Source organism: Mustela nivalis (genome assembly GCF_964662115.1).
Source record: "Mustela nivalis genome assembly, chromosome: 12".
Taxonomy (NCBI): Eukaryota; Metazoa; Chordata; class Mammalia; order Carnivora; family Mustelidae; genus Mustela; species Mustela nivalis.
In genome coordinates, this window is record NC_139031.1 from 57,642,422 (window position 1) to 57,663,152 (window position 20,731).

Below are 20,731 nucleotides of genomic sequence, written 5' to 3' on the forward strand. Positions count from 1 at the left end.
TTGGATACATCCTTCTTGGTATATCCCTTGAAAGTCACATATTCCTAGACTTTCATACTCAGAATTCTATTTCATGCAATATGTTTCCTTAATCTTATAATAATAAAATAATAGTGATTTGTAGGGCATAGGTCAAGGCTTATGCAAAGTGTAGCAACCTCATGTATTGGGCATTTTCTCCATTTGCAGATGAGGAGGCTTATGATGAGACAGTTTAAATAATTTGCTCAAGGTTTTAATCCCATAAAATAGCAAATCTTTGTTGTATTCTGTCGTGGCCATTTTAACTTCTGTTCTGTTCCTTCTTCTTACTTCCTTTCCTGATTTTGATAATCAGAAATATCTGAATTGCTTCTGAATATTGCCTTCCATCTCAAATTTCTCTCTGCAGCCTTGTATAGATTTACACAACTATTAGGCGACGTTTCCATAAGAATGTCTCATAGGTATCTCAAATTTTACATGTCTAATATGAAACTAATTTTTTTTGCCCTTTCCCAAATTTGTTCACTGACATGTATCCCAATATGATGAATGGGAAGACCATTCACCTTTCCCTTTCTTCTGACAATGAATTATTTCACACTGTCCAGAAATTCTCATCTAATCACTTTATTGGTTTCTTATATTCACCCTTTTTCTTATATATTAAACTTTCATTCATTTATTCCTCTTCCCTGTCCACCAGTTCATCAAAGAATTAACACAGCTTCAAAATTCAACTCAGGTCTTTGTCTCCACTTGTATTTTTTTAATTTAATTTAATTTTTTAAAGATTTTTATTTATTTATTTGACAGAGAGAGATCACAAGCAGGCAGAGAGGCAGGCAGAGAGAGAGAGGAGGAAGCCAGCTCCCTGCTGACTAGAGAGCCCGATGCAGGGCTTGATTCCAGGACCCTGGGATCATGACCTGAACCAATGGCAGAGGCTTTAACCCACTGAGCCACAGGTGCCCCGTCTCCACACTTTTATTAAACCCACCTTGATACACTTCTCTGTTTAATCTGCATCAGCAGCTCCCAAAGAACATTCTATTGCGACCTGAACTGTGTGGGGTTTTTTTGCTTGCTCAGTTAAACCATTGAGATATCTGAAGGCAAGGACTCTATCTTGCTTTTCAGTCTCTCGAGTCTAACCCAGTTTCTGGTACAGAGTTGCAGTTAAATGCATATTAAATAAATTAATTGATGCAGGTGTTGTAATCACTTAAAAAATTACTTTCCTCATATATAAATATTCTATTAAATGCAACTCTCTTTCTTAGACATATGTAGCTATTCTGTTGTGTTTGATCCCTGTCAAAGAATTTCATTTTTCCTCTAGAGAACTTCATGTGTTATTTCCTAATTCACAATACTTTCTTCTGCACATTATAAAATTAACTTGGTGGAAAGATCTGATGAATATAGAAAAAATAAACCTCATTCTAATTACTAACAATAAAAGCATTAGGATGACAAAATGGATTTGATTAGATGTGCCAAAGAAACCTAAGCAACCTAATCTCTTCTGCTGTTACATTTTAGGAGTTAATTTTAGATAGTGTCCTTTGGACCACAGATGATGTCTTTGTGCTTTCCAATTGGAAGTATTAAGAATGAAGTCTTCCAAGTTAACTTCTTTTAAAGATCAAGAAATATGTGTGAATTAAAACTCTTTATCATATATTTCTTTTCATTCTTCACTTCAAAATTTCAGTCTTTTTTTTTTAACTCTGTTGTAGTCATATAACTTATAAACTTAGAAGAAATATTTAAATTGAGTTTTCATGTACATACATATATGTTAGTATGCAAACACATATGAATTACTTTAGGACTTTGAGGGATGAAGACACATGTATTTGGTCACCAACTTGATTGCATATTTGTAGCACTAAATATAGTTATGTGAATATTGAGTCAAATTAGCTCCCTTTAGGGGTGCGTGGGTGGCCCACTCAGTTAAGTGTCTGCATTCAGCTTAGGGCTCAGGCCATGATCCCTGGGGTCCTGGGCTGGAGCCCCACCTTGGGCTCCCTGCTCAGTGGGCAGTCTGCTTTTCCCTTTCCCTCTGCCCCTACTCCTGTTCATCCTCGCTCTCTCTCACATAAATTAATAAAATCCTAAAAAATTTACCTCCTTTTCATTCTTATGCAGAAAATTCTTAGCATGTATAGATGAGAAGAAATGTTTAAAAAAAAACAACTATTGTTTTATGTTCTTCAGTTACTTGGCCCCTAAATACTAATTTATGTTTACGTATATTTAAAACATCCTAAAAGGGTTGCTATTTTCTACATATCAGAATAAATTTGTATTTCAAAGTAAGATGTTTATAAAAGCATTTTATTATACAAATGAAATCATGAATAGTTTCAATAAAAGATTAAGACTATTTAGCTAAGTACTACTTTGTCTTTAGTCATTCAAAAGTCATCTAAGAGAGTTTGATATTTTTAACACATTAATTTTCTAAGAATTATGTGCACGAATCAAAAAGGAACAAATAGTTGGACCGCATTCGAGAGTCTATTGTTTCCTGATTTCTCCTTTCTAATTCATTTTATGCCAGCGAGAACATTAAAGTTATTTAATAAGATAACAGGGGTTCTCAAGAACAAATATTCCCTCATTTTCTGTCTCTCATAATCTTTTTGGCATTTCTCACTGCCTTTCTCTCTGACTCTTTCTCCTTCTCTTGTAAAATATACATTTGCATAAAATATGTCTTTGATATTTTCAGAGATAATGAAATTAATGTTTCAGTTAATGGTGCACTGGAATATATATTTTCTCAAATACTGTGGAAGTTATTTCTGGTTGTGATGGTAACAGAGTTAAGTTATACTGGGTTCATATCCATGAGTCCAAAATACATTTTTATGAAAATCCCACTTATCTACATGCCCAAAAGAGTGTAAATTCATCTTTCATACAACATCCTCAAAAGATTAGCCAAATTTGTTTAAAATAGGTGCACTTTCTAGTTTACCTAACCTTTATTAGTGAAATAGAGTACCTGAGATATGAGCCGACAGGACATGTTTATAATTAGTTTTACTCTAAGCTGAAATGTTGGGGGAGGCACATTATAGTTGATGAGTAATCACTTTGAAGCTGACATTATCAAGATCCACAGGAAAAAATCAAATATAACCCTTCCCGAGTTTGGTAGCATATAGTATAGAGGAAACTTTTGGGGGACGTAATTGCTTCATGCATAGATTTTTCTAACCTGATTGCAGCAGCAGTAATAGTGTCCAGTGATACCAGTATGTATAGATGCACTTTGGGAATTAGGAAATGAGGTGGAAGGTGTTAGGAATTGTTTTTCTGGATTGTAAATATGGTTTTGAAAACAATAACAACATCACAATTCAGAAATTTCAACCTGATTTTAACGAGGCAGTTGTGAAGTTATTTAATCTTGTAACTGTAAGAATAATAGGTAACTGTGTACATGCAGGTATGAATATGAATTGAGTTGAATAATAAGAGATAAGTATGTTTGTTTCTGGCTCAAAATGCTTAAATCAGAATGCAGAGCTTTCTTAAGGCAAGCTCTTGAGATAAACTATTTTTTCTAAACAAAGAGGAGGTAAAGAAGACTTGAGGGCATATAATGAAGTTATTTTCGATCCTTTGACCATGTGTTTCTTTAATACAAAGAAACATGAATAAGTACAATTAAATAAGCTTTCATTCCATGCTATCACGATAATAATAATTATGAATCTCATACTGGTTTCTTCTAAATATCACAGAATATAGTTTTATACTATGTACATTGTTTAATTGCTATACATATATTTATTTTTATATGTTCAATCTGATTTCTAACTGATATAGAAATAGATCATATTTCTAACTGATATATGATCATATATAAATTATAGAATCATTTATTTTCTTTGAATTATAAAACAGGAGATTGGAATAAAATGAAATTCCTACATATAGTCAGTTAAGAAATCTAATTATAAGACACTTTCCAAGATTATGGAATCAGTACTACAGGTTTTATTTCTTCTTTTTTAAAAAAGTTTTCCCAGTGTGTTTTTAAAATACTGTTGTCAAGTACAAATTAAAACTTCCTGAATTTTCTATATTAGTTTTATCTTCACACTTTTTTAGAAATGGAAAGTAGACTTCTAAATCTTAGTATCTTAATTTGCTTTTAGTGGTTCAAAACCTCACCACCCACTTTTTTATAGGGTGTGCTGTAGCGGTGGCTGTTGAGCAAATGTGATAGACAAGCCTTTGACGTGGAGCTGCTAAACCTGTACATTACCATAAGATCTCTTTCAAATTTAGCTACTGTAGATAAATAGGAAATGCTTTAGGAGAGCATGAATGACCAACACTGGAAACTCAAAAATCATTAATCCACTTCATAAGTCATTTTAAGTTTTAATTTAATAAATCTCCATAAAAATAGTCTAAATAAATTCTGGGGCCGTGCATGATTACTTCATTATGCATTCATTCTGCGGGTGAACCTCTGAAATTGGTAGGTGAAAGTAGATAGAGTACACACTACTAAAGTTTCCACTAACAGACATCTTTCCAGACACTCTTTATTCCCTTATCCTTCTTGTTGTTAGGATGTCCTTTGAAGTGGGAGCCTCACATTTGCTGGTCTTCACAGCTTAATGAGTGAAAAGTTACTACCTTGCATAGCCCTATATTTTTGTTCTTGTCTGGTCTCTTGGATTTGTTTGTTCTCAGTCAGACCTATTTTCCTTCGCACTTTCTGTCCCTAATGCAGTGTCATAAGAAGGTCTCCCAGTAGTTGGTTTGCTATAGTTTCAGATCGAAGGTAGGAAAACTCACTGCCCATCCAGCTTTGCTTGCTAGGAAGTTCTATTTGTGATTATTTTGCCAGAACACGGGGGTGAGGGGTGAAAATAGAGGAGTGGCACTCTGACCTATAAAACATATATAGTACTTTTAATGAAGGGAAAATAATTGAATTACTAGTAATCTATGGATAGTACAATTTAATTTACATACACATATTGTTTATTTCTTAAAACAGCCCAAAGAAGCAAATGACATTAACTCCATTTTAAAGATAAGGAAACCGAGACTGAGAATGATTCAGTAATTTTCCAAGGCTATAATTCCAATGAATGAATGAAATAAGGAATGAATGACTCTCTAGGGAAAACAGCATGGATTGAGTGGAGTAATAGGCTGAGATAGAGAAGTCAATTTTTCAATCCATTTAGCAGTCAATTTATAGAGAGTAAGCTGGTCTGACAGTCACATGGGGTTTATGTTTGGGGGTAGGATGCTGCTGAAGAACCAAATGATGACAGTTTTAAAAGCAACAAGAATGAATAAGAGATGAAACATCATCATGGAGTAGAAGAACAATGGTGAGTCAAATGGATGGTTAGGCTTTCACCAGAAACAATTAGCTCTATGGTAAACTTTTCAGCTGCCAGCATATTTTGAAAAACTTTGCTAGGTTTCAATTAGATAATGTTTGAAAATTAGGAGATAGACAAATTAATAGGCTATATAACTGGCAAAAACTGATTTAGGGAGAATTAGAAAATAGAAATTTTATTCCATAATTGTGAAAGGAATTCAAACAATTATTTTAAAAAAAGAAGGAAAGAGAGAAACCAAAGACTCACCAGAAATAGAATAGCTTATATGCAAGTGCTACAAGTTTTAAGGAACTTCCAAAATTGTACACATGCTTCCAAAAATGGAAGATGAGGGCATATTCTGCAACTCACTTTCTGAGACAGAATAATTTTGACAAAAAATTAGAGGTGATATCAGGAAGAAAAATAGTCTGTTGTGTTCATGAATATAGATTCAAAATATCTAAGCAAAATATTAACAAACTGAATCCAGTTCTCTATAAAAGTATTAATAAACTGTGTCCAATTTGGGCATATAAGTGTATCATAAGGAGGCTTTAATGATACAAAAATGTTTAAATGTATATTCCCACATTATTGGTTAAGTGAGATAAGCCATAATAACATCTCCAAAGATACAGAAAAAAATTTTAACAGATTGATAATGAAAATCCTTACTATAATAGGAATAGAAGGAAATTTTATTACCTTCTCAAAAAAAGGAAAGAAAACGAATATCTGTACAAAAGCATATTACATGGGGAAAATATAGAAATATTCTATTTAAATTTAGGAACAAGATAGGAGCATTACCTTTGAATATCCCAATTCAGCAATGTTTTGGAGCTCAGGGTAGCACAATAGGAAATAACAGTTACAAGGATTGGGGATCACCAATAGTACCAATATTATTGGCATACTGTATTCATGGATGAAGAAACTCAATTTAAATTTTACAGATTTTATTTGTCCCAAAAGTGATCTGTAGGCTTAATGTTAACTCTGATCAGTGTCCTAATTGGTCTTTATTTGTTTTAATCTTTATTTTTGTGGAATAGGACAAATTAACTTTAAAATATATATATCGAAAAATCAAAGAAGAAATAATAGCCTAGATACTTCATGCTCTGTGAGATATAGACTTACTATAAAACTACTTAAAGAATTACAAAAATGTGATACTGGTGCAGGCATGGACAAAATATGAATAAAATAAAACAGTTCAAAAAGAAATATACTCATATATGGAAATCTGATTTATGATGGTGCTTGTGTGGTAAGACATAGCATTATCCAATAAGTAAAAGGATGGATTAAAGAAGAGAGAAAAATTGGTGCACAACAGCCACAAGGAAGGAAAGGAGGGTGGAAGAGGAAAAAGAAAGAGTGAGAAAGAAAGAAAGAGGATGGAGGTTGGAAGAAAGGGTGAGGAAGGTAAATGAATAAAAGGATTCCTACCTCACACCACAACACAGATCTGTTAAAAGTAAAACTGAAATTTAAAAAGAGTATATATGAATTATCTTCTGACCTCTGAGTAGGGAGACTTTTCTTACACAGCCCAGGTCAAAGTGCTAACCACTTATGAAAAGGTTGATAAATTGGAATACATTAAAACCAAATCTTGTTTATTAAAATATACATTAAAGTTTAAAAAATTTCAATTTGTAGAAGATATTTGTAAAAAAGTATTAAAATTGAGAACAAGTAAAGAATTTTTACAAATCAACAAAGATAAAAAGGAGTAGAGAAAGGAAACAAGTCATGAATAACCATTTTGCAAAAGAGGAAACCCATGAAATTAAGAAGTGTAACATTAAAAGTGTTAGAGATAATGTACTCAGCCAAATATCTATGTTGAGAATGAATGCATACATTGGTACAACTTTTTTGGGAAACAAAAAGTTGCATTAAAGTGTACCCTACTCTAAAAGTAACCACTGTCCGTGAGCACTAGGAAGCATGTCCAATAATACAGTGTTTATAAAAACATAAACTAATCAATCCAAATGTCCATTGACATGGGTTTAAAAAGGCACACTCACATATATGATAATTAACAGTAGAAATGAAATAACTTCAAATATACATGGAGAGAACTTTAGCTATCACATGATTGAGTCTTAGTAACAATACCAAGTGGAAAGCAAAAAGTGAACAGAATGTGGTCTATGGCATGTGCATGATAACGAAAATTTAAAATAGTGCTCACTTTTGTGGATGAGGAAAAAGGATGCTAAAGGGAAAGAGCATAGTGTCTATGTAAGTTTTTGGGAATGTTCTCCCACTGGGGTGGGCAGTTGGTACATAGGTACTTAATTTACCCATTATAAAAGACTCAAGGAGAGTCTTTTACAATGGATATTATAATGGATATCCATTATAAAAGACGCAAAGAGAATATTGCAGCATGTCTAACAAAAAGAAAGTATCTACAATATAATACTTAAGGAAATATGTGGAAGTCTAATATTCTAAATATTCATTGCTCTTAATATCAGGCGGTAGAATTTCAGTTAATTTTTATACATTTCTATTATGTTTATGCATTGTTTTTATTTAACAAAATGTTTTTCTAGTAATGCTAATTTAAAAGAAACCACTCATGTAGAATTTATAAGACAATAATAAAAGACAGCTCAGTAGAAAAGATGGGCAAGAGTTTGAAGATGCAGTTCATAGAAGGTATCACATACTTGTAAACCTACAAAAATATGCTCAACATACTCGCAAACAGGAATGTGTGATTTTACAATAAAAGCATAATTGGGTTTTTCATTATATTGAAGAAATATCATAAAGTTGTTTACAAGTAGTGTTTTGGAGTTGAGAGAAATTGACACATCTTCTATAGCAGAAACAGTTCAGAGAGTAGTATGATGGTATAGTAGTTTTCCCTTCTAGATTAGCCTTCAAAACATATGTGTATGTTCACATAAATGTTCTTCAAATAGTGTTAACTGTAATGCTTATTTTTTGTAATAATGAAACACTAGAAATAGTTCAACAGTACCTGAAGAGAAAGGGTTTATTTGATCACACAGTGAATACCTTATGTAATACATTCACTTATTGTAAATCATGTTGCAACATTGTGTGAGCTGACACAGAACGATCTCTTAGATATTTTTAAATTTTAAAAAAATGCACACAATTAAAAGGATGTATAGCACGAGACTCTTAATGTTAAAAATGTGTGTTTAATAAAATTCATATGTGCATATTCACATATGTAAATATATAGAAAAATTTCTTGGATGATTGCATATTATATTACCTGTGGTTATCCCTGGGCAAGGGAGGTAAACAGACACATTCCACATATTTCTGTGTTGTTTCAGTTTTTTTTTTTTAATTTTTAATTCTTTTTATTGCAAAAATTTTTTATTTTTTCATTGCAAGAAAGTAGGCATGTACAATTGTATAATTGGCTGTGTTACCTGCCTTTTTAACTTTTCTCCAAGGTAGGTTGCTTTAATAAGCATAGTGCTATGTGCAATAGTAAAAGATGCTATGGGCGTTTATTACGCCCACCTAGCAGTTAGGCTTGAGTGTTCAGAGGTAGCAAACACTGAGGGCCATATCAAAAGACAAGAGAAGCCTGGCTCCCATTTGCAAATTCTAAGTCAAAGGAATCACTGAAAGAGAACCCAAAAGCAGTGTGATCAATTTCTTCCAGTAATGGAAGAGTCCGAAAACTCTCAAAGACACATTTGCTGGCATTATAGTTGTATGTATATAATGATTCAAAAGAGAATTTTTGATTAATAAAAATTATCCAGTGAAATGCTGTAGTAAATGTCACTTTGGGTTATATGTAAAATGCAGATCACACGCAAGAGAATATTTTAATAAAAATCATTATAATGTATAAGTTTTGTTTTTTAAACTTTAGAGTTGATAAAAGAAAAAATACATATTGAATATATGTTCAAATCAAGATATTAATTCTTTAATTTTAGAATTTTATTCTACATAAGAATTTAATAATTTTCAATAAAATCTTGAGATTACCTTACATTTTTTTATCAAGTACAAAAGTCTCTTATTAGACAAAATGCTAAGAATACAAAACTTTACAAGTTCAAATATTAAAATATCAATCATGTGCCATAACATGCTTATTTTTCAGGTTAAACTTTTTTCGTGATGTTCCTGATTTCAGAGTGTTAGCCTGTGGTGGAGATGGAACCGTGGGGTGGATTTTGGACTGCATAGGTAATGAAGACACATACTTAACATGGCTGGGGTGAGAGTGGTAACCTAAAATTCTGTATATTTTATTTATTTTATTAATGCATTGATATCTTTGTATGCTACAGTGATATAATCGGACATCTGGCATTGTTGCACTGATCTAATGAGTTTTCTATAATTCAAAGTTTTAATTGACAAAACAATTTACAAGTATCTAGAAATCTTTCTTTTTAAATCTGCTTCTCGTGGAATTTACTAAACCCTCAGAGCTATTTTCAAATCAGGCTCTACAAATTCCATTGTTTCTTTGCCCTAAGTCAAAGAAAATCTTAGTATTTGTGATAAAACTTACATCAAATAAATGTGGTTATTTTATTCAAGCATGGTGCCTCAAAACCTTAGCATCTGTGGACATTCTTAGCCTATGCATTCATATTATTATTACCATAGCTATTTTTTTATTTATTATGTACTCTGTCATAGATGTTGTGCTAAGAGTTTAGCCCCCATTCATCTTAATTCTCACAACTCTGTGACACAGTATAGATAATCCCATTTTAGAGAGAGACTGTAGGGTGTGGAGAAGTTAAATAATTAAAATGGGATCAGAGAGCTATAAATTGACCTTTTATTTTTTTATTCATCTTTTAACCTTAACCTAGATTGTGTCTCTACTTAAGTTTTTACAACTTTATTTTTATGAGAAAGCAAAGCAGATACGTGACTGAGGATAACATGTAGACAAGTACACAAAAGCTTGATGATTTAGAAAAATTACCTGGTTTTTCAGAGACAGTTAGCTGTCAGAAAAATTACCTGGTTTTTCAGAGACAGCTGATCAGTAAAATAATCCTGAATTGGCCTTCATTAGGAAATAAATTCCAAACAAATTTCAATTTCTTTATTGACCAATTCTTTTTTAAAAGGGGGCTGTGTCATGGGCATCTGGATGGCACAGTTGGTTGAGTATTTAATTCTTGGTTTTAGTTCAGGTCATGATCTCGGGGTCCTGAGATCAAGCCCCTGTTGGGCTCTGCACGTGAGGCAGAGTCTGCTTGAAATTCTCCTCTGCCCTTCTTGCTTGTGCCTGCCTGCCCTTCAAATATATATATATATATATATATATATATATATATATATATATATATATAATTTTTTTTTTTTAAATGGGCCCTTTCACAGAAGGGAGATAATTTGTTCAAAGGAATTTTTACCACCTATGTAAACTGAAACACTTTTATTAAGTTAATGTAGGTGAACATATTTTATCTTTTCGTGCACACAGAAGTATTCAAATTAAAAGTAAATATATGTTGTCAGCATACTTTTTGGTAAGCATCTTATGATTTTAGTCTACTAATTTTTTTTAAAGGAACAGTGAAAATTCTGTTCTTTGACCTTCCAGTTAAAGACATAAATAGTATAATATGCAATATCTAAGGAGAAAATCAGAATTCAGAAATTAGAGTTGCTTGAACAGAGTCTGAATACTTGTGAGAATTTTAGTGAAAACGTAGGATATTATGAGTTTATTTTAGCTCAAATCTAAGCCTTGGCGATTATACCATGACACATCCATCCCTAAATAGTCTGTTCCTTCCCCATTCTTCCACATAGACACATACTCACTTTGAGGGGCTGAGAAAGTAGAAAAAGTAAGGAAAAGTAATATATGTTTGTGAGAGTCATTCAAGGCATATGATGGTTTAAACAAAGCTATGTGAGGGCGCCTGGGTGGCTCGGTTGGTTAAGCACTGACTCTTGGTTTTGGCCCAGGTCATGATCTCAGAGTTGTGAGATTGAGCCCCACATGGGGCTCCTTGCCCAGCATGGAGTCTGCTTGAGACTTTCTGTCCCCCTCTGCCTCTGCGCCTCCCCCAACCCTCCAGCTTGTTCACATACATGCATGTGCTCTCTCACTCTCTCTCTCTCTTAATCAGTCATATAAACAAAACCATGTGGAATTTTGGGGTATCTGGGGGGCTTAGTCAGTTAAGCGTCTGCCTTTAGCTCAGATCATGATCCCGGGGTCCTGGGATGGAGCCCTGTGTCCGGTTCACGCTCAGCGGGGAGTTTGCTTCTCCTTCTCCCTTTGCCCCTCCTGCACCTGCTTGTGCCGTCTCTCTCAAATAAATAAATAAATAGTCTTTAAAAATGTGTGAAATTTCAATGGCAGAGATCTTTACTGCTCTAAGCCCAAAAGTATTACATTGTGTAAAGCTTAATCTCAAAGAAAACTTGCTGATTGCAGAGTTACCCAATTCTTACATTGCTTGCTCTGACCCAAAGCAGCACCATGGGTAGGAACAACATAGTGAAACATTTTCAGCATTTTATTAGCTTTTAAGAGTTTGATTTTTCAAAATGTCTTATTCCTTAAATTGAAATGTACCTAGAGAAGGTGTTGTAAAATAGTTTTTTATAGGAACCCCCACCTCTACTTTGGTGTTGTCCCTTTGTGTGTGTGTGTGTGTGTGTGTACACACACACATATATATAAAATTATTATTTTAATTTCTTTTCAGTGTAACAGAATTCATTGTTTATGCACCATACCCAGTGCTCTATGCAATACTTGCCCTCCATAATACCCACCACCAGGCTCACCCAACTCCCCCCACCCCCGCCCCCTTCAAAACCCTCAGATTGTTTTTCAGAGTCCATAGTCTCTCAAGGTTCATCTCCCACTCTAATTTCCCTCAACTCCCTTCTCCTCTAGTATATTCTTACGGTGCATCTATCTGCATCCTTGAAATTTCCATGATCTTAAATCCACTAAAATTTTTAATTGAGTTAAGATTTTGTTTAAAGATATTATGTATTTATTTGTCAGAGAGAGAGAGAGAGTGTATGGACACAAATGGGGGAGCAGCAGGCAGAGGGAGAATCAGGCTCCCCACTAAGCTGGGAGTCTAATGCAGGACACGATCCCAAAACCCCAGATCATGACCTGAGCCAAAGGCAGACGCTTAACCAACTGAGCCACCAAAGCATCCCCTGGGTTAAGATATTAAAAGGCTTTCTTCAAACACGAATCTTGAAAATTCCTATCACTTTGTGAATTATGGTATTTATATGTGTTTTATAAATAAAAATTAATCTTACTTTCTAATTATATATAGATATAAAACATAACTTTTCCAGCTTTTAGGTACCTAGTGGAATGCCTTCATTTCATGCCAAGCTGTCTTTTTACTGTTGTTCCATCTGTGATCAAAATTTCATTTTATTTTATTTTAATTTTTGATTCCACAGAAAAGGCTAATGTTGTCAAGCATCCTCCAGTTGCCATTCTGCCTCTTGGGACCGGCAATGATCTAGCAAGATGCCTGCGATGGGGAGGAGGTAAAACAGATACTGAAAATCTTAAAAAACAGAAATACAGTACAGAGCACCCCCCCCCAAACTAAGCCCATCGTTTTTAGTATATGACAGCTTCCATGTGAATTTATCCAATACAACTGTTGTGAGAGGTACAGTATATAATTTTGAACAATAATGTGGGGTAGAGAGGGAAATAGTGGACCAGGAGCTAGACTGTGAGTGCTGTCCTTTAATCTGATACTAATTATAGACTTGATGGGCAAGGCAAGTTTCTCAACCTCCTTGATTTGGGGTTTCTAACTTAAGAAATGAGATAATCATTGATTAACTCTAACGTAATATTTAGATTTTTAATCTGAGTTGTGTAGAAAAATCACTAACAAGGGGAAAAAAAAAACCGAAAGGCTTAACAATGACTTGTTCAGGAATGAATACATTAAATAACACTCAATTTTTTGAGATCTACTTTATAACAAGGAGTATGTTCTTTTCTTGGAGTATAAGGTTAAGGACAAAAAACAAGATCTACCTTCAAAGAGGCCTTGAATTCCAGTGGCACATAGTCATAAGTAAATTGTGAGACCTCCTACTAACAAGTAAACCTATAACCAACAAAGCAAAAGGTGTCTTGGAGGAAATGACAAGATAGCATAAGAACCCTAGTGGATAGAATAATGACAGTCATATAGAACTGAAGGTAGAGTTTAGAGGTAGAAAGAATCTGAAGTAAGAGGTGCAGAGGTAGGAAGGGACTTAACATATTCAAGGAACTCAAAATGGAATAGGTGGATGATACAGGGTAAGGGGGGAATATTTCAAAAGGTCTTAAAATAATTTGACATAACATTAATAGGCTCTGCTTACCAGAAGATGCCAAAGGAAAGAAAAACAGAACTGAAACTGAGTAACTTTAGCTTAGAGTTTAAAAAGTGTCTACTTAGAGAAGTTTAAAAAGTGTCTGCTAAGACAGTGTGAATGAGAAGCCCTTGGGGAGCTTGTTAAAAATGTAGTGGCCTGACCTCCCCCCAGATATGCCGAATGGAATCTCTGGGGTGGACCTGGGCAGATGATTTTCTTTTTAAACAAACTTCCTAAGTAACTCTGATTTACAATAAAAATGTGAGAACAACTTTTCCATAAGTTATCTAACCAACCGCTAAACTCTAAGCTGTGTTTTGTATATGTGTATGTGTATGTAAGTGTACATGTATATAACAGACAGAGTTGAAGACTAAGTTAAAATCTCCATATATGACATTTTTGTAATTTTCATTAGGGTATAGTTTAGTAAAAGAATATCATGAAACACTGAGTTAAATCTCATAGAATCTAAAGACAGATGGATAGCACCACTGCTTATAAGATGCTTGTATTTGCCAGTGCGTACATACCTATATTGATTAAAGGGAGGAGAACACACATGTGACTTCTTGTGTATTCTTTTGAAACATATTTTTTGATATTTGAAAATTAATGACTTCATTTAGTTTCCAAACTCATAAATGGCTCCAATCTCAAAATTGACATAGAATTTCCATTCGGGGCATCTTCTAAAGATTTTCTTATAAAACAATTTAAGATATATTGTTATCAGTAGTCAAAGGTGCACAAATTATAGTACGTGCCAAAGTATGTATTAATAATAAACTCGGTGTGTGCCTTGCCATGGGCTGATACTGTCCTAGGTGCTGGGTTTAGAGTGAAAAATAAAATGTTCCTACTTTTTGGAGAATATGCCTTCATTGAGTACACAGACAATAAAATCAATGAATAATAAAATATATAATTACAAAATAAATATGTAAGACTCAAACATATTTAGAGAATAGAGGAGGGAAACTCTTGAGCTAAATGATCAAGAAGTCCTCTCTGAGGAAGTAACATTTAAGCTGGATTTAATAGGTAAGGAAGGAAAAATAGCTCCTGAAATGGAAAGGAAGGCTGATGTGACTCTTAAATGGTCTGTGAGGCAGTAGGTATGGGGGTGAGAGAAAGAGTGACTAGTATGAGATTGGAGAGACAATCAAGAACCAAATATTGCAGGGGCTTGGTGGTCTTGTTCAGAATTTTATTTGATTGCACTTGAAGCACAGAGTGAAGCTTGGAAAGAGTTTCAAAAGCACCATGACACAATGACATTTATGTTTTCAAAACCAGATTAATTGGGAGGTATGAAATAAACTTAAGAAACTTAAGAAATTGTGAAAATGACACAATGACATTTATGTTTTCAAAACCAGATTAATTGGGAGGTATGAAATAAACTTAAGAAACTTAAGAAATTGTGAATATGTAGAGAATCAGAGTTTTCCAAATAAGAATTTGTGTTAGAGTTTTTGTAATTAGAGAATGAATGGACTGGGGTAGAGTGGTAGTAATGGAAATGAGACAAGTAGATACAGTGCAGTTCTCCTGTTAGGGAAGGCCTTGTAGAACCTGCCTGTGGATTGAAGACAGGCTTTGTGGAAACCAAGGTAATAAGTGGGACTGTAAGATGCCCAAGTTGAATGATTAGTAAAATGCAGATACCATCTGGTAGAGTTTACTAATAAAGAAACTTGTTGTGAAGTGTGATTATTTCTTGCCAGATGTGTATCTAACTTTGAGCAAGTTGCTTACCAACCATGGGCTTCAGATTCCTCATTAGAGCTTGAAAAAAATGATAGTGCCTGACATGTAGGTTCTTATACCAACCCATCAAATTGTTTACCTAGTGTTTGTGCTGAGAACTTTATGTATTTTTAATACATAAAGATCATCATGCTTAGTATGTGGGAAGGAAAGGACTTTATTCAACCAATAATCATTTGGTTCACTTTAGGTCACTGAGTATTGACTTGACTGGAATATATTGAAGCTTTTTTTTTCTTTTTTTTTTTACTTGAAGCTTATTTTTTACAAGAATGTATTTGGGAAAATGTAACACTGTAGAATCTAGGATGTCCTAGGGAAGTTGCAAATACTTAATTTAAATTCTCTTTGCAATTTTTCTAACTAAAATTAGTCTAACTAAAATTTAGGATTACAGCAGGAAGAATGCTTCATGAAGAGTAAGAGTGTAAGAATTTTAGATGGAACACACGCTGACAAATCTATATTGTTGCTTTTCTTTAAGTGACTTTCCTTTTTAAACATTTCTGTGCCTTTTTAGATAGATTCAGTAATAACATTGTACCTTTAAATAGAAAATAAATACTAATTATATTTTTATTTTGTTTCTTAGCCTAGAGGGACTGTAGGTTTAAATCAAAATAATGGAAGCAAAATAACATCATTCTTTTCTGGGAATAAGCTTTTACTTCTCTATTTAGTAAGTTTAATATGTCTTTTTTTAAAAAAATGATCTTCTCAAGTTTTGCAATCCTATTTATAGCTATGAATCATTATTGAACAAGCTTGAGCATAGATAAATACAAGTAGGGTATAGGTATTTATTAAATTGGAGACTACCATTTGGAATTTGTTATCTTTGCAAATTAGCTCTGACCTGCAGTTGCTGTGATTCTCAAAATAGATTTATGGCCTATATCTTTCCATTTTTATTTGGCTAGAAGGCTATTGATACTAGCCTTTTTCATACTTATCCATAAAAACTTAGAGAACATAACCAGTGCTAAAAATTTTAAGGTGAGTGGCACTTGTAGAATCTAGCTGTGGTAATTAATTTTCACTCAATCCATTCCTACCTTGTTTTCTCCTGCTCAGCTGCTGTTCCTATATTTTTCTAGTGTTATATTGAACCATGCTGTTATTAACTTGAGATGTAACTGGGAATAAGCTTAAAATTTTATTTAAATAATTATTATTTGCTTGTATATCTCCAGAATGTATATATATAAATATTATGTTATATTTTATTATATATTATAGAGTACTTCCATGCTATATTATACTATATTACATTAATATTTGCAAATCCATTTATGTCTGAAAAGCATCATACTTATATTCAAATGAGTAGAATTTGCAAAAGAGGTTAATATACTTACCTTTTTTATTCAGTTCAATGAAGAAAACATACATAAAATTTATTTAGAGGCCAATATTTATTATTTTTAAAAGAAATTAAAAATTTAAAAGTTAAACTTTGAGAATGAGCATTGAACCATAAAAAATATGACATATGCATAAGTTTAATTATTATAACCTTGTGCTTTAAATAATTCAGTGTTTGTAATGAGTATGGTTATACACTAATTATTATTTATATTCATAGTTTTTGAATTATGCTATAAAAATGCAACATAACATCTATTAAAATACCGTTTGGTACTTTTAATGCTTATATCTGTCTAGTTATTGTTTGTTGTACTCTTTGTTGTATGTATTAACTAGTACATAACTATTTTACCTGTTTAAGATAAAAAGTAATAGTGGGCACTTAAATAGGCACTCCTAGGTTCTGGCTGCTTTGAACTTCTAATAATTAATTCAACAAATAACACCATAAATGTAATTTATTTATCTTTAGAGGATGTTGGCATATTACAGTGCTTCTTCTCTTAACCCAATTAGTTTTTCCAGTGTTATGTGTGCTAACACCTCTAATGAGGACTCATAGCCTCTGGCATTTCCTTGTTCAATGAATACAGTATTAAAATATAGACCAAAGTTGAACACAGAAAAAAATCTATGAAAATATTGTTCCAACTCAAAATATCAATTCAAGAATGTGTGTATGTGTCTGTGTGTAGAGGTAGAGAGAAATGTATTATTTAACTCAGTATAATAATTCAAATTCTGTTATTATTATATAGTTGAGAAATTTCTATTCTTTTGCCTCATGTACTAAGAATTTCTATGCGTTTTCTCATTTAATTCTCATAAAAGCAGAAGTTTTTACTGAGGAGGACACTATTTAGGGAGGTTAAAAAGCAAACTTTAACACAACAAGGATTAGGCTACAGTTTGAACTATAATATTATATAGATAGATACAGTTATGAGAAAATATAATATTAAAGAATAAGTTTCCTTTCAGGCCATCTTGATTATCTGCAGTAGATCCATCAAAACTAGATTTGTTGAGCATTTACTCTAGGGCAGACCTAGTAAAAGAAACTTATAGCAAGAAAGATGCAAATAACTATAATGGAGTGTACTAGTTGTACTAGCTGTACACTAGTTTGGAGGTAGCTAGGGCTAGTTTGGAAAACTGTGCGCTGTGGAACTGCAGAGAATCCATTACTTTGGGAGGGTGGCTTCTGGAAAGAAGTGTTGTCAAATATAAAACTTGCAACAGGAGCAGAAGCAAGGCAACCAAAAGAAAAGGGAGTCTCTGGATATATAGAACAAGAGAAGAAATGGCATAAAATGGAAAAGAGAAGGACCAGACTGAAAATTGTTCTGTATCACTAGAGAATCAAGTATGAGGGTCACTAAGGGATGGAAAGGGACAAGTCTGAAATCTCACCTAAGCATTTTACTTCCACAACTGAGGGTGTTGTCTGTCTGTAAGAGAATTAACAGGAGAAGATATGGAAGGAGATCATTAATTTCCTTTAAAATAAATTGATATAAAGTTTTGGGGGGGTATGAAGTGGAGATGTTCGTTTGACATTTCACCATACTGAGAATTGGCACCACAGGACAGAAGTAGGAGTTGCAAATTAAAGCTAAAAATAAAATATTTCTATGAACTTACAATTAGAGTGAATTCTTTATCTGTGTTAGAATTTGCTTTAGGATGCATTGTTTGGCTTTAGAATGAGACATCCACATACATACACTCAAACACATATAAATTCAGCTTTTGTTATTTGGTTACATTTTTTCTCAAGATAATTTTTTTTCATTAGGTTATGAAGGTGAGAATCTGATGAAAATCCTAAAAGACATTGAAAACAGCACAGAAATCATGCTGGACAGGTGGAAGTTTGAAGTCATACCTAATGACAAAGATGAGAAGGGAGACCCAGTGCCTTACAGTATCATCAATAATTACTTTTCCATTGGCGTGGTAAGACTTTGCACTAACTGTTCTTTTAACCAGTCTAGCCTAATCAGTGTGTTTAAACTCTTACGGTATGAATTTACTGATAATATATAATTTATTTTTGTGCCAGCAAAACACCTCTTCTAATGGGCAATAATAAAGCTTATGAATTTATTCAAAGTCAGAGAATCAGCAATAGATAAGTTTTTCATGTGTTAAAAGACAGAATTTTTTTCTTGCAATTGATTTGACCATTTGTGTTACTAAAGTAAAAGGTAGAATGGTTTGTAAGATAGTTATGTTTTAGAATATAGGCTAAAACTCCACATAAAAAGTTGAAATGTGAAATGGATGCATCAGATTTTATCTTATTTTGAGATATGTATTAAAATCTTAATCTCAGAAAACAAACTGAGGGTTGCTAGAGGAGGGAGGTGGCAGGGATGGGGTGGCTGGGTTATGGACACTGTAGAGGGTATGTGCTAGGATGAGTGCTGTGAATTGTGTGTGATGATTCACAGACCTGTATCCCTGAAACAAATAATACAGTATATGTTAATTAATATATTAAAACCAATTAGGTTTTTACAAATAGATACCATTTTAAAATTTATGGTTAAGTCTGAAGTCTAAGAAAAAATGCTACTATGATTCTTAAGTGATTAATAAGTCAAAGGGCTAACTTTTCACTTAATTTCTTGAAAAATCTTAGACTGAAAGTAAAATATCATTTGGCAATTAAAATCGTTATTGTGATTTCAATCCCTAAGGAATTAATAATTTTAACAGTTATTTCATATTACCTGGTAGTTAAGAATTCTTAAAATATATTGTATACAAAATTATATTCCATTTCACATGTGTTACTGGATATTAATCTTATGTCTTTCCCTGTCATGTGCGCACACAAACACACACAAATCACTAGTAGATTATAAAAGGCACTGAATGAATTCTTGAATTTAGGAGTCAAGCTACCTAAGCAAGGGGTCCTTTAGCAATATTTTTTCTTTCTTTCTTTCTTTTTTTTGGCAGCTTGACTAACATAAATTTATTATATAATTTTGTAGATGATTATTCAGGTAAAGTCAGCTGGTTTCTCTACACCAGGTCTATAAGACAGCAATATTTTTTCTAAGTGTCCATTTATTTATCATGATGGTATTATTTTTTTCTCTCATTTTTACAAATAATGTGTTTATATATTTAAAGAGCCTCAAATAATGGTACATAATAAAGGCTAAATATACAATTATTACTAAGTAACGTTAGTAATCAACTATAGTTATTACTATTTGCAAGAAAAATGTAATGCATTTGATCCATAAAAGTCCTCCTATTCATCTTTGATATGAATATGCACAATGATGTTTTTAACAGCTTTATTGGCATGTAACTTAAACACAACCTAATTCACTCGTTTTAAGTGACCCTCTCAATGATTTTTACTAAATACATCCAATTTTAGAGGATTTTCATTACCTAAACAAGAACCCTCATGCCCATTTGTTATCAATTCTGGCTTCTTCCCCAGATCTAAGCAATAACTAACTTTTCTGCATCTAAGAACTACCCTTTATGGATATTTCCTATTAAAGAAATAATACAAAATATAGACGTTGTCATTTGGCTTCTTCATTTCACATAGTAGTTAGAAAGTTCACCCCTATGAACTGCATGGATACTATTTTCCTTTTTATTGCTAGCATCCCATTGTATGCACATATCACGTATTGCTTATTCGTTCACCAGTTGATGGACATTTAGATTGTTCTGAGTCCTTGGGTATTATGGATAATGCCATTCTCTTGGGTTCCTTCATTTTATTTTTTCATTATTGTTATTTTGGTTAATATAGTTTTTAACTCTAGAGTTGCCATTTGGTTCTCTTTTTATAATTTCTATGTTTTTAATTG

General features: G+C 32.9%; 1 protein-coding gene across 1 annotated transcript in view; it reads left to right on the forward strand.

Moving 5' to 3' along the window:
- The window catches only part of LOC309844991 (diacylglycerol kinase beta), a gene marked incomplete at its 3' end in the record, with an annotated part of 308,686 nt that extends 289,757 nt beyond the window's left edge, over positions 1-18,929 (forward strand). The window contains exons 18-20 of the mRNA XM_082692421.1: positions 9,493-9,578; positions 12,813-12,902; positions 18,679-18,929. Of these exons, the coding sequence (XP_082548547.1) occupies positions 9,493-9,578; positions 12,813-12,902; positions 18,679-18,929 (427 nt within the window). The remainder of the gene's footprint in view (positions 1-9,492; positions 9,579-12,812; positions 12,903-18,678) is intronic.
- Positions 18,930-20,731: the final 1,802 nt, after the last annotated feature.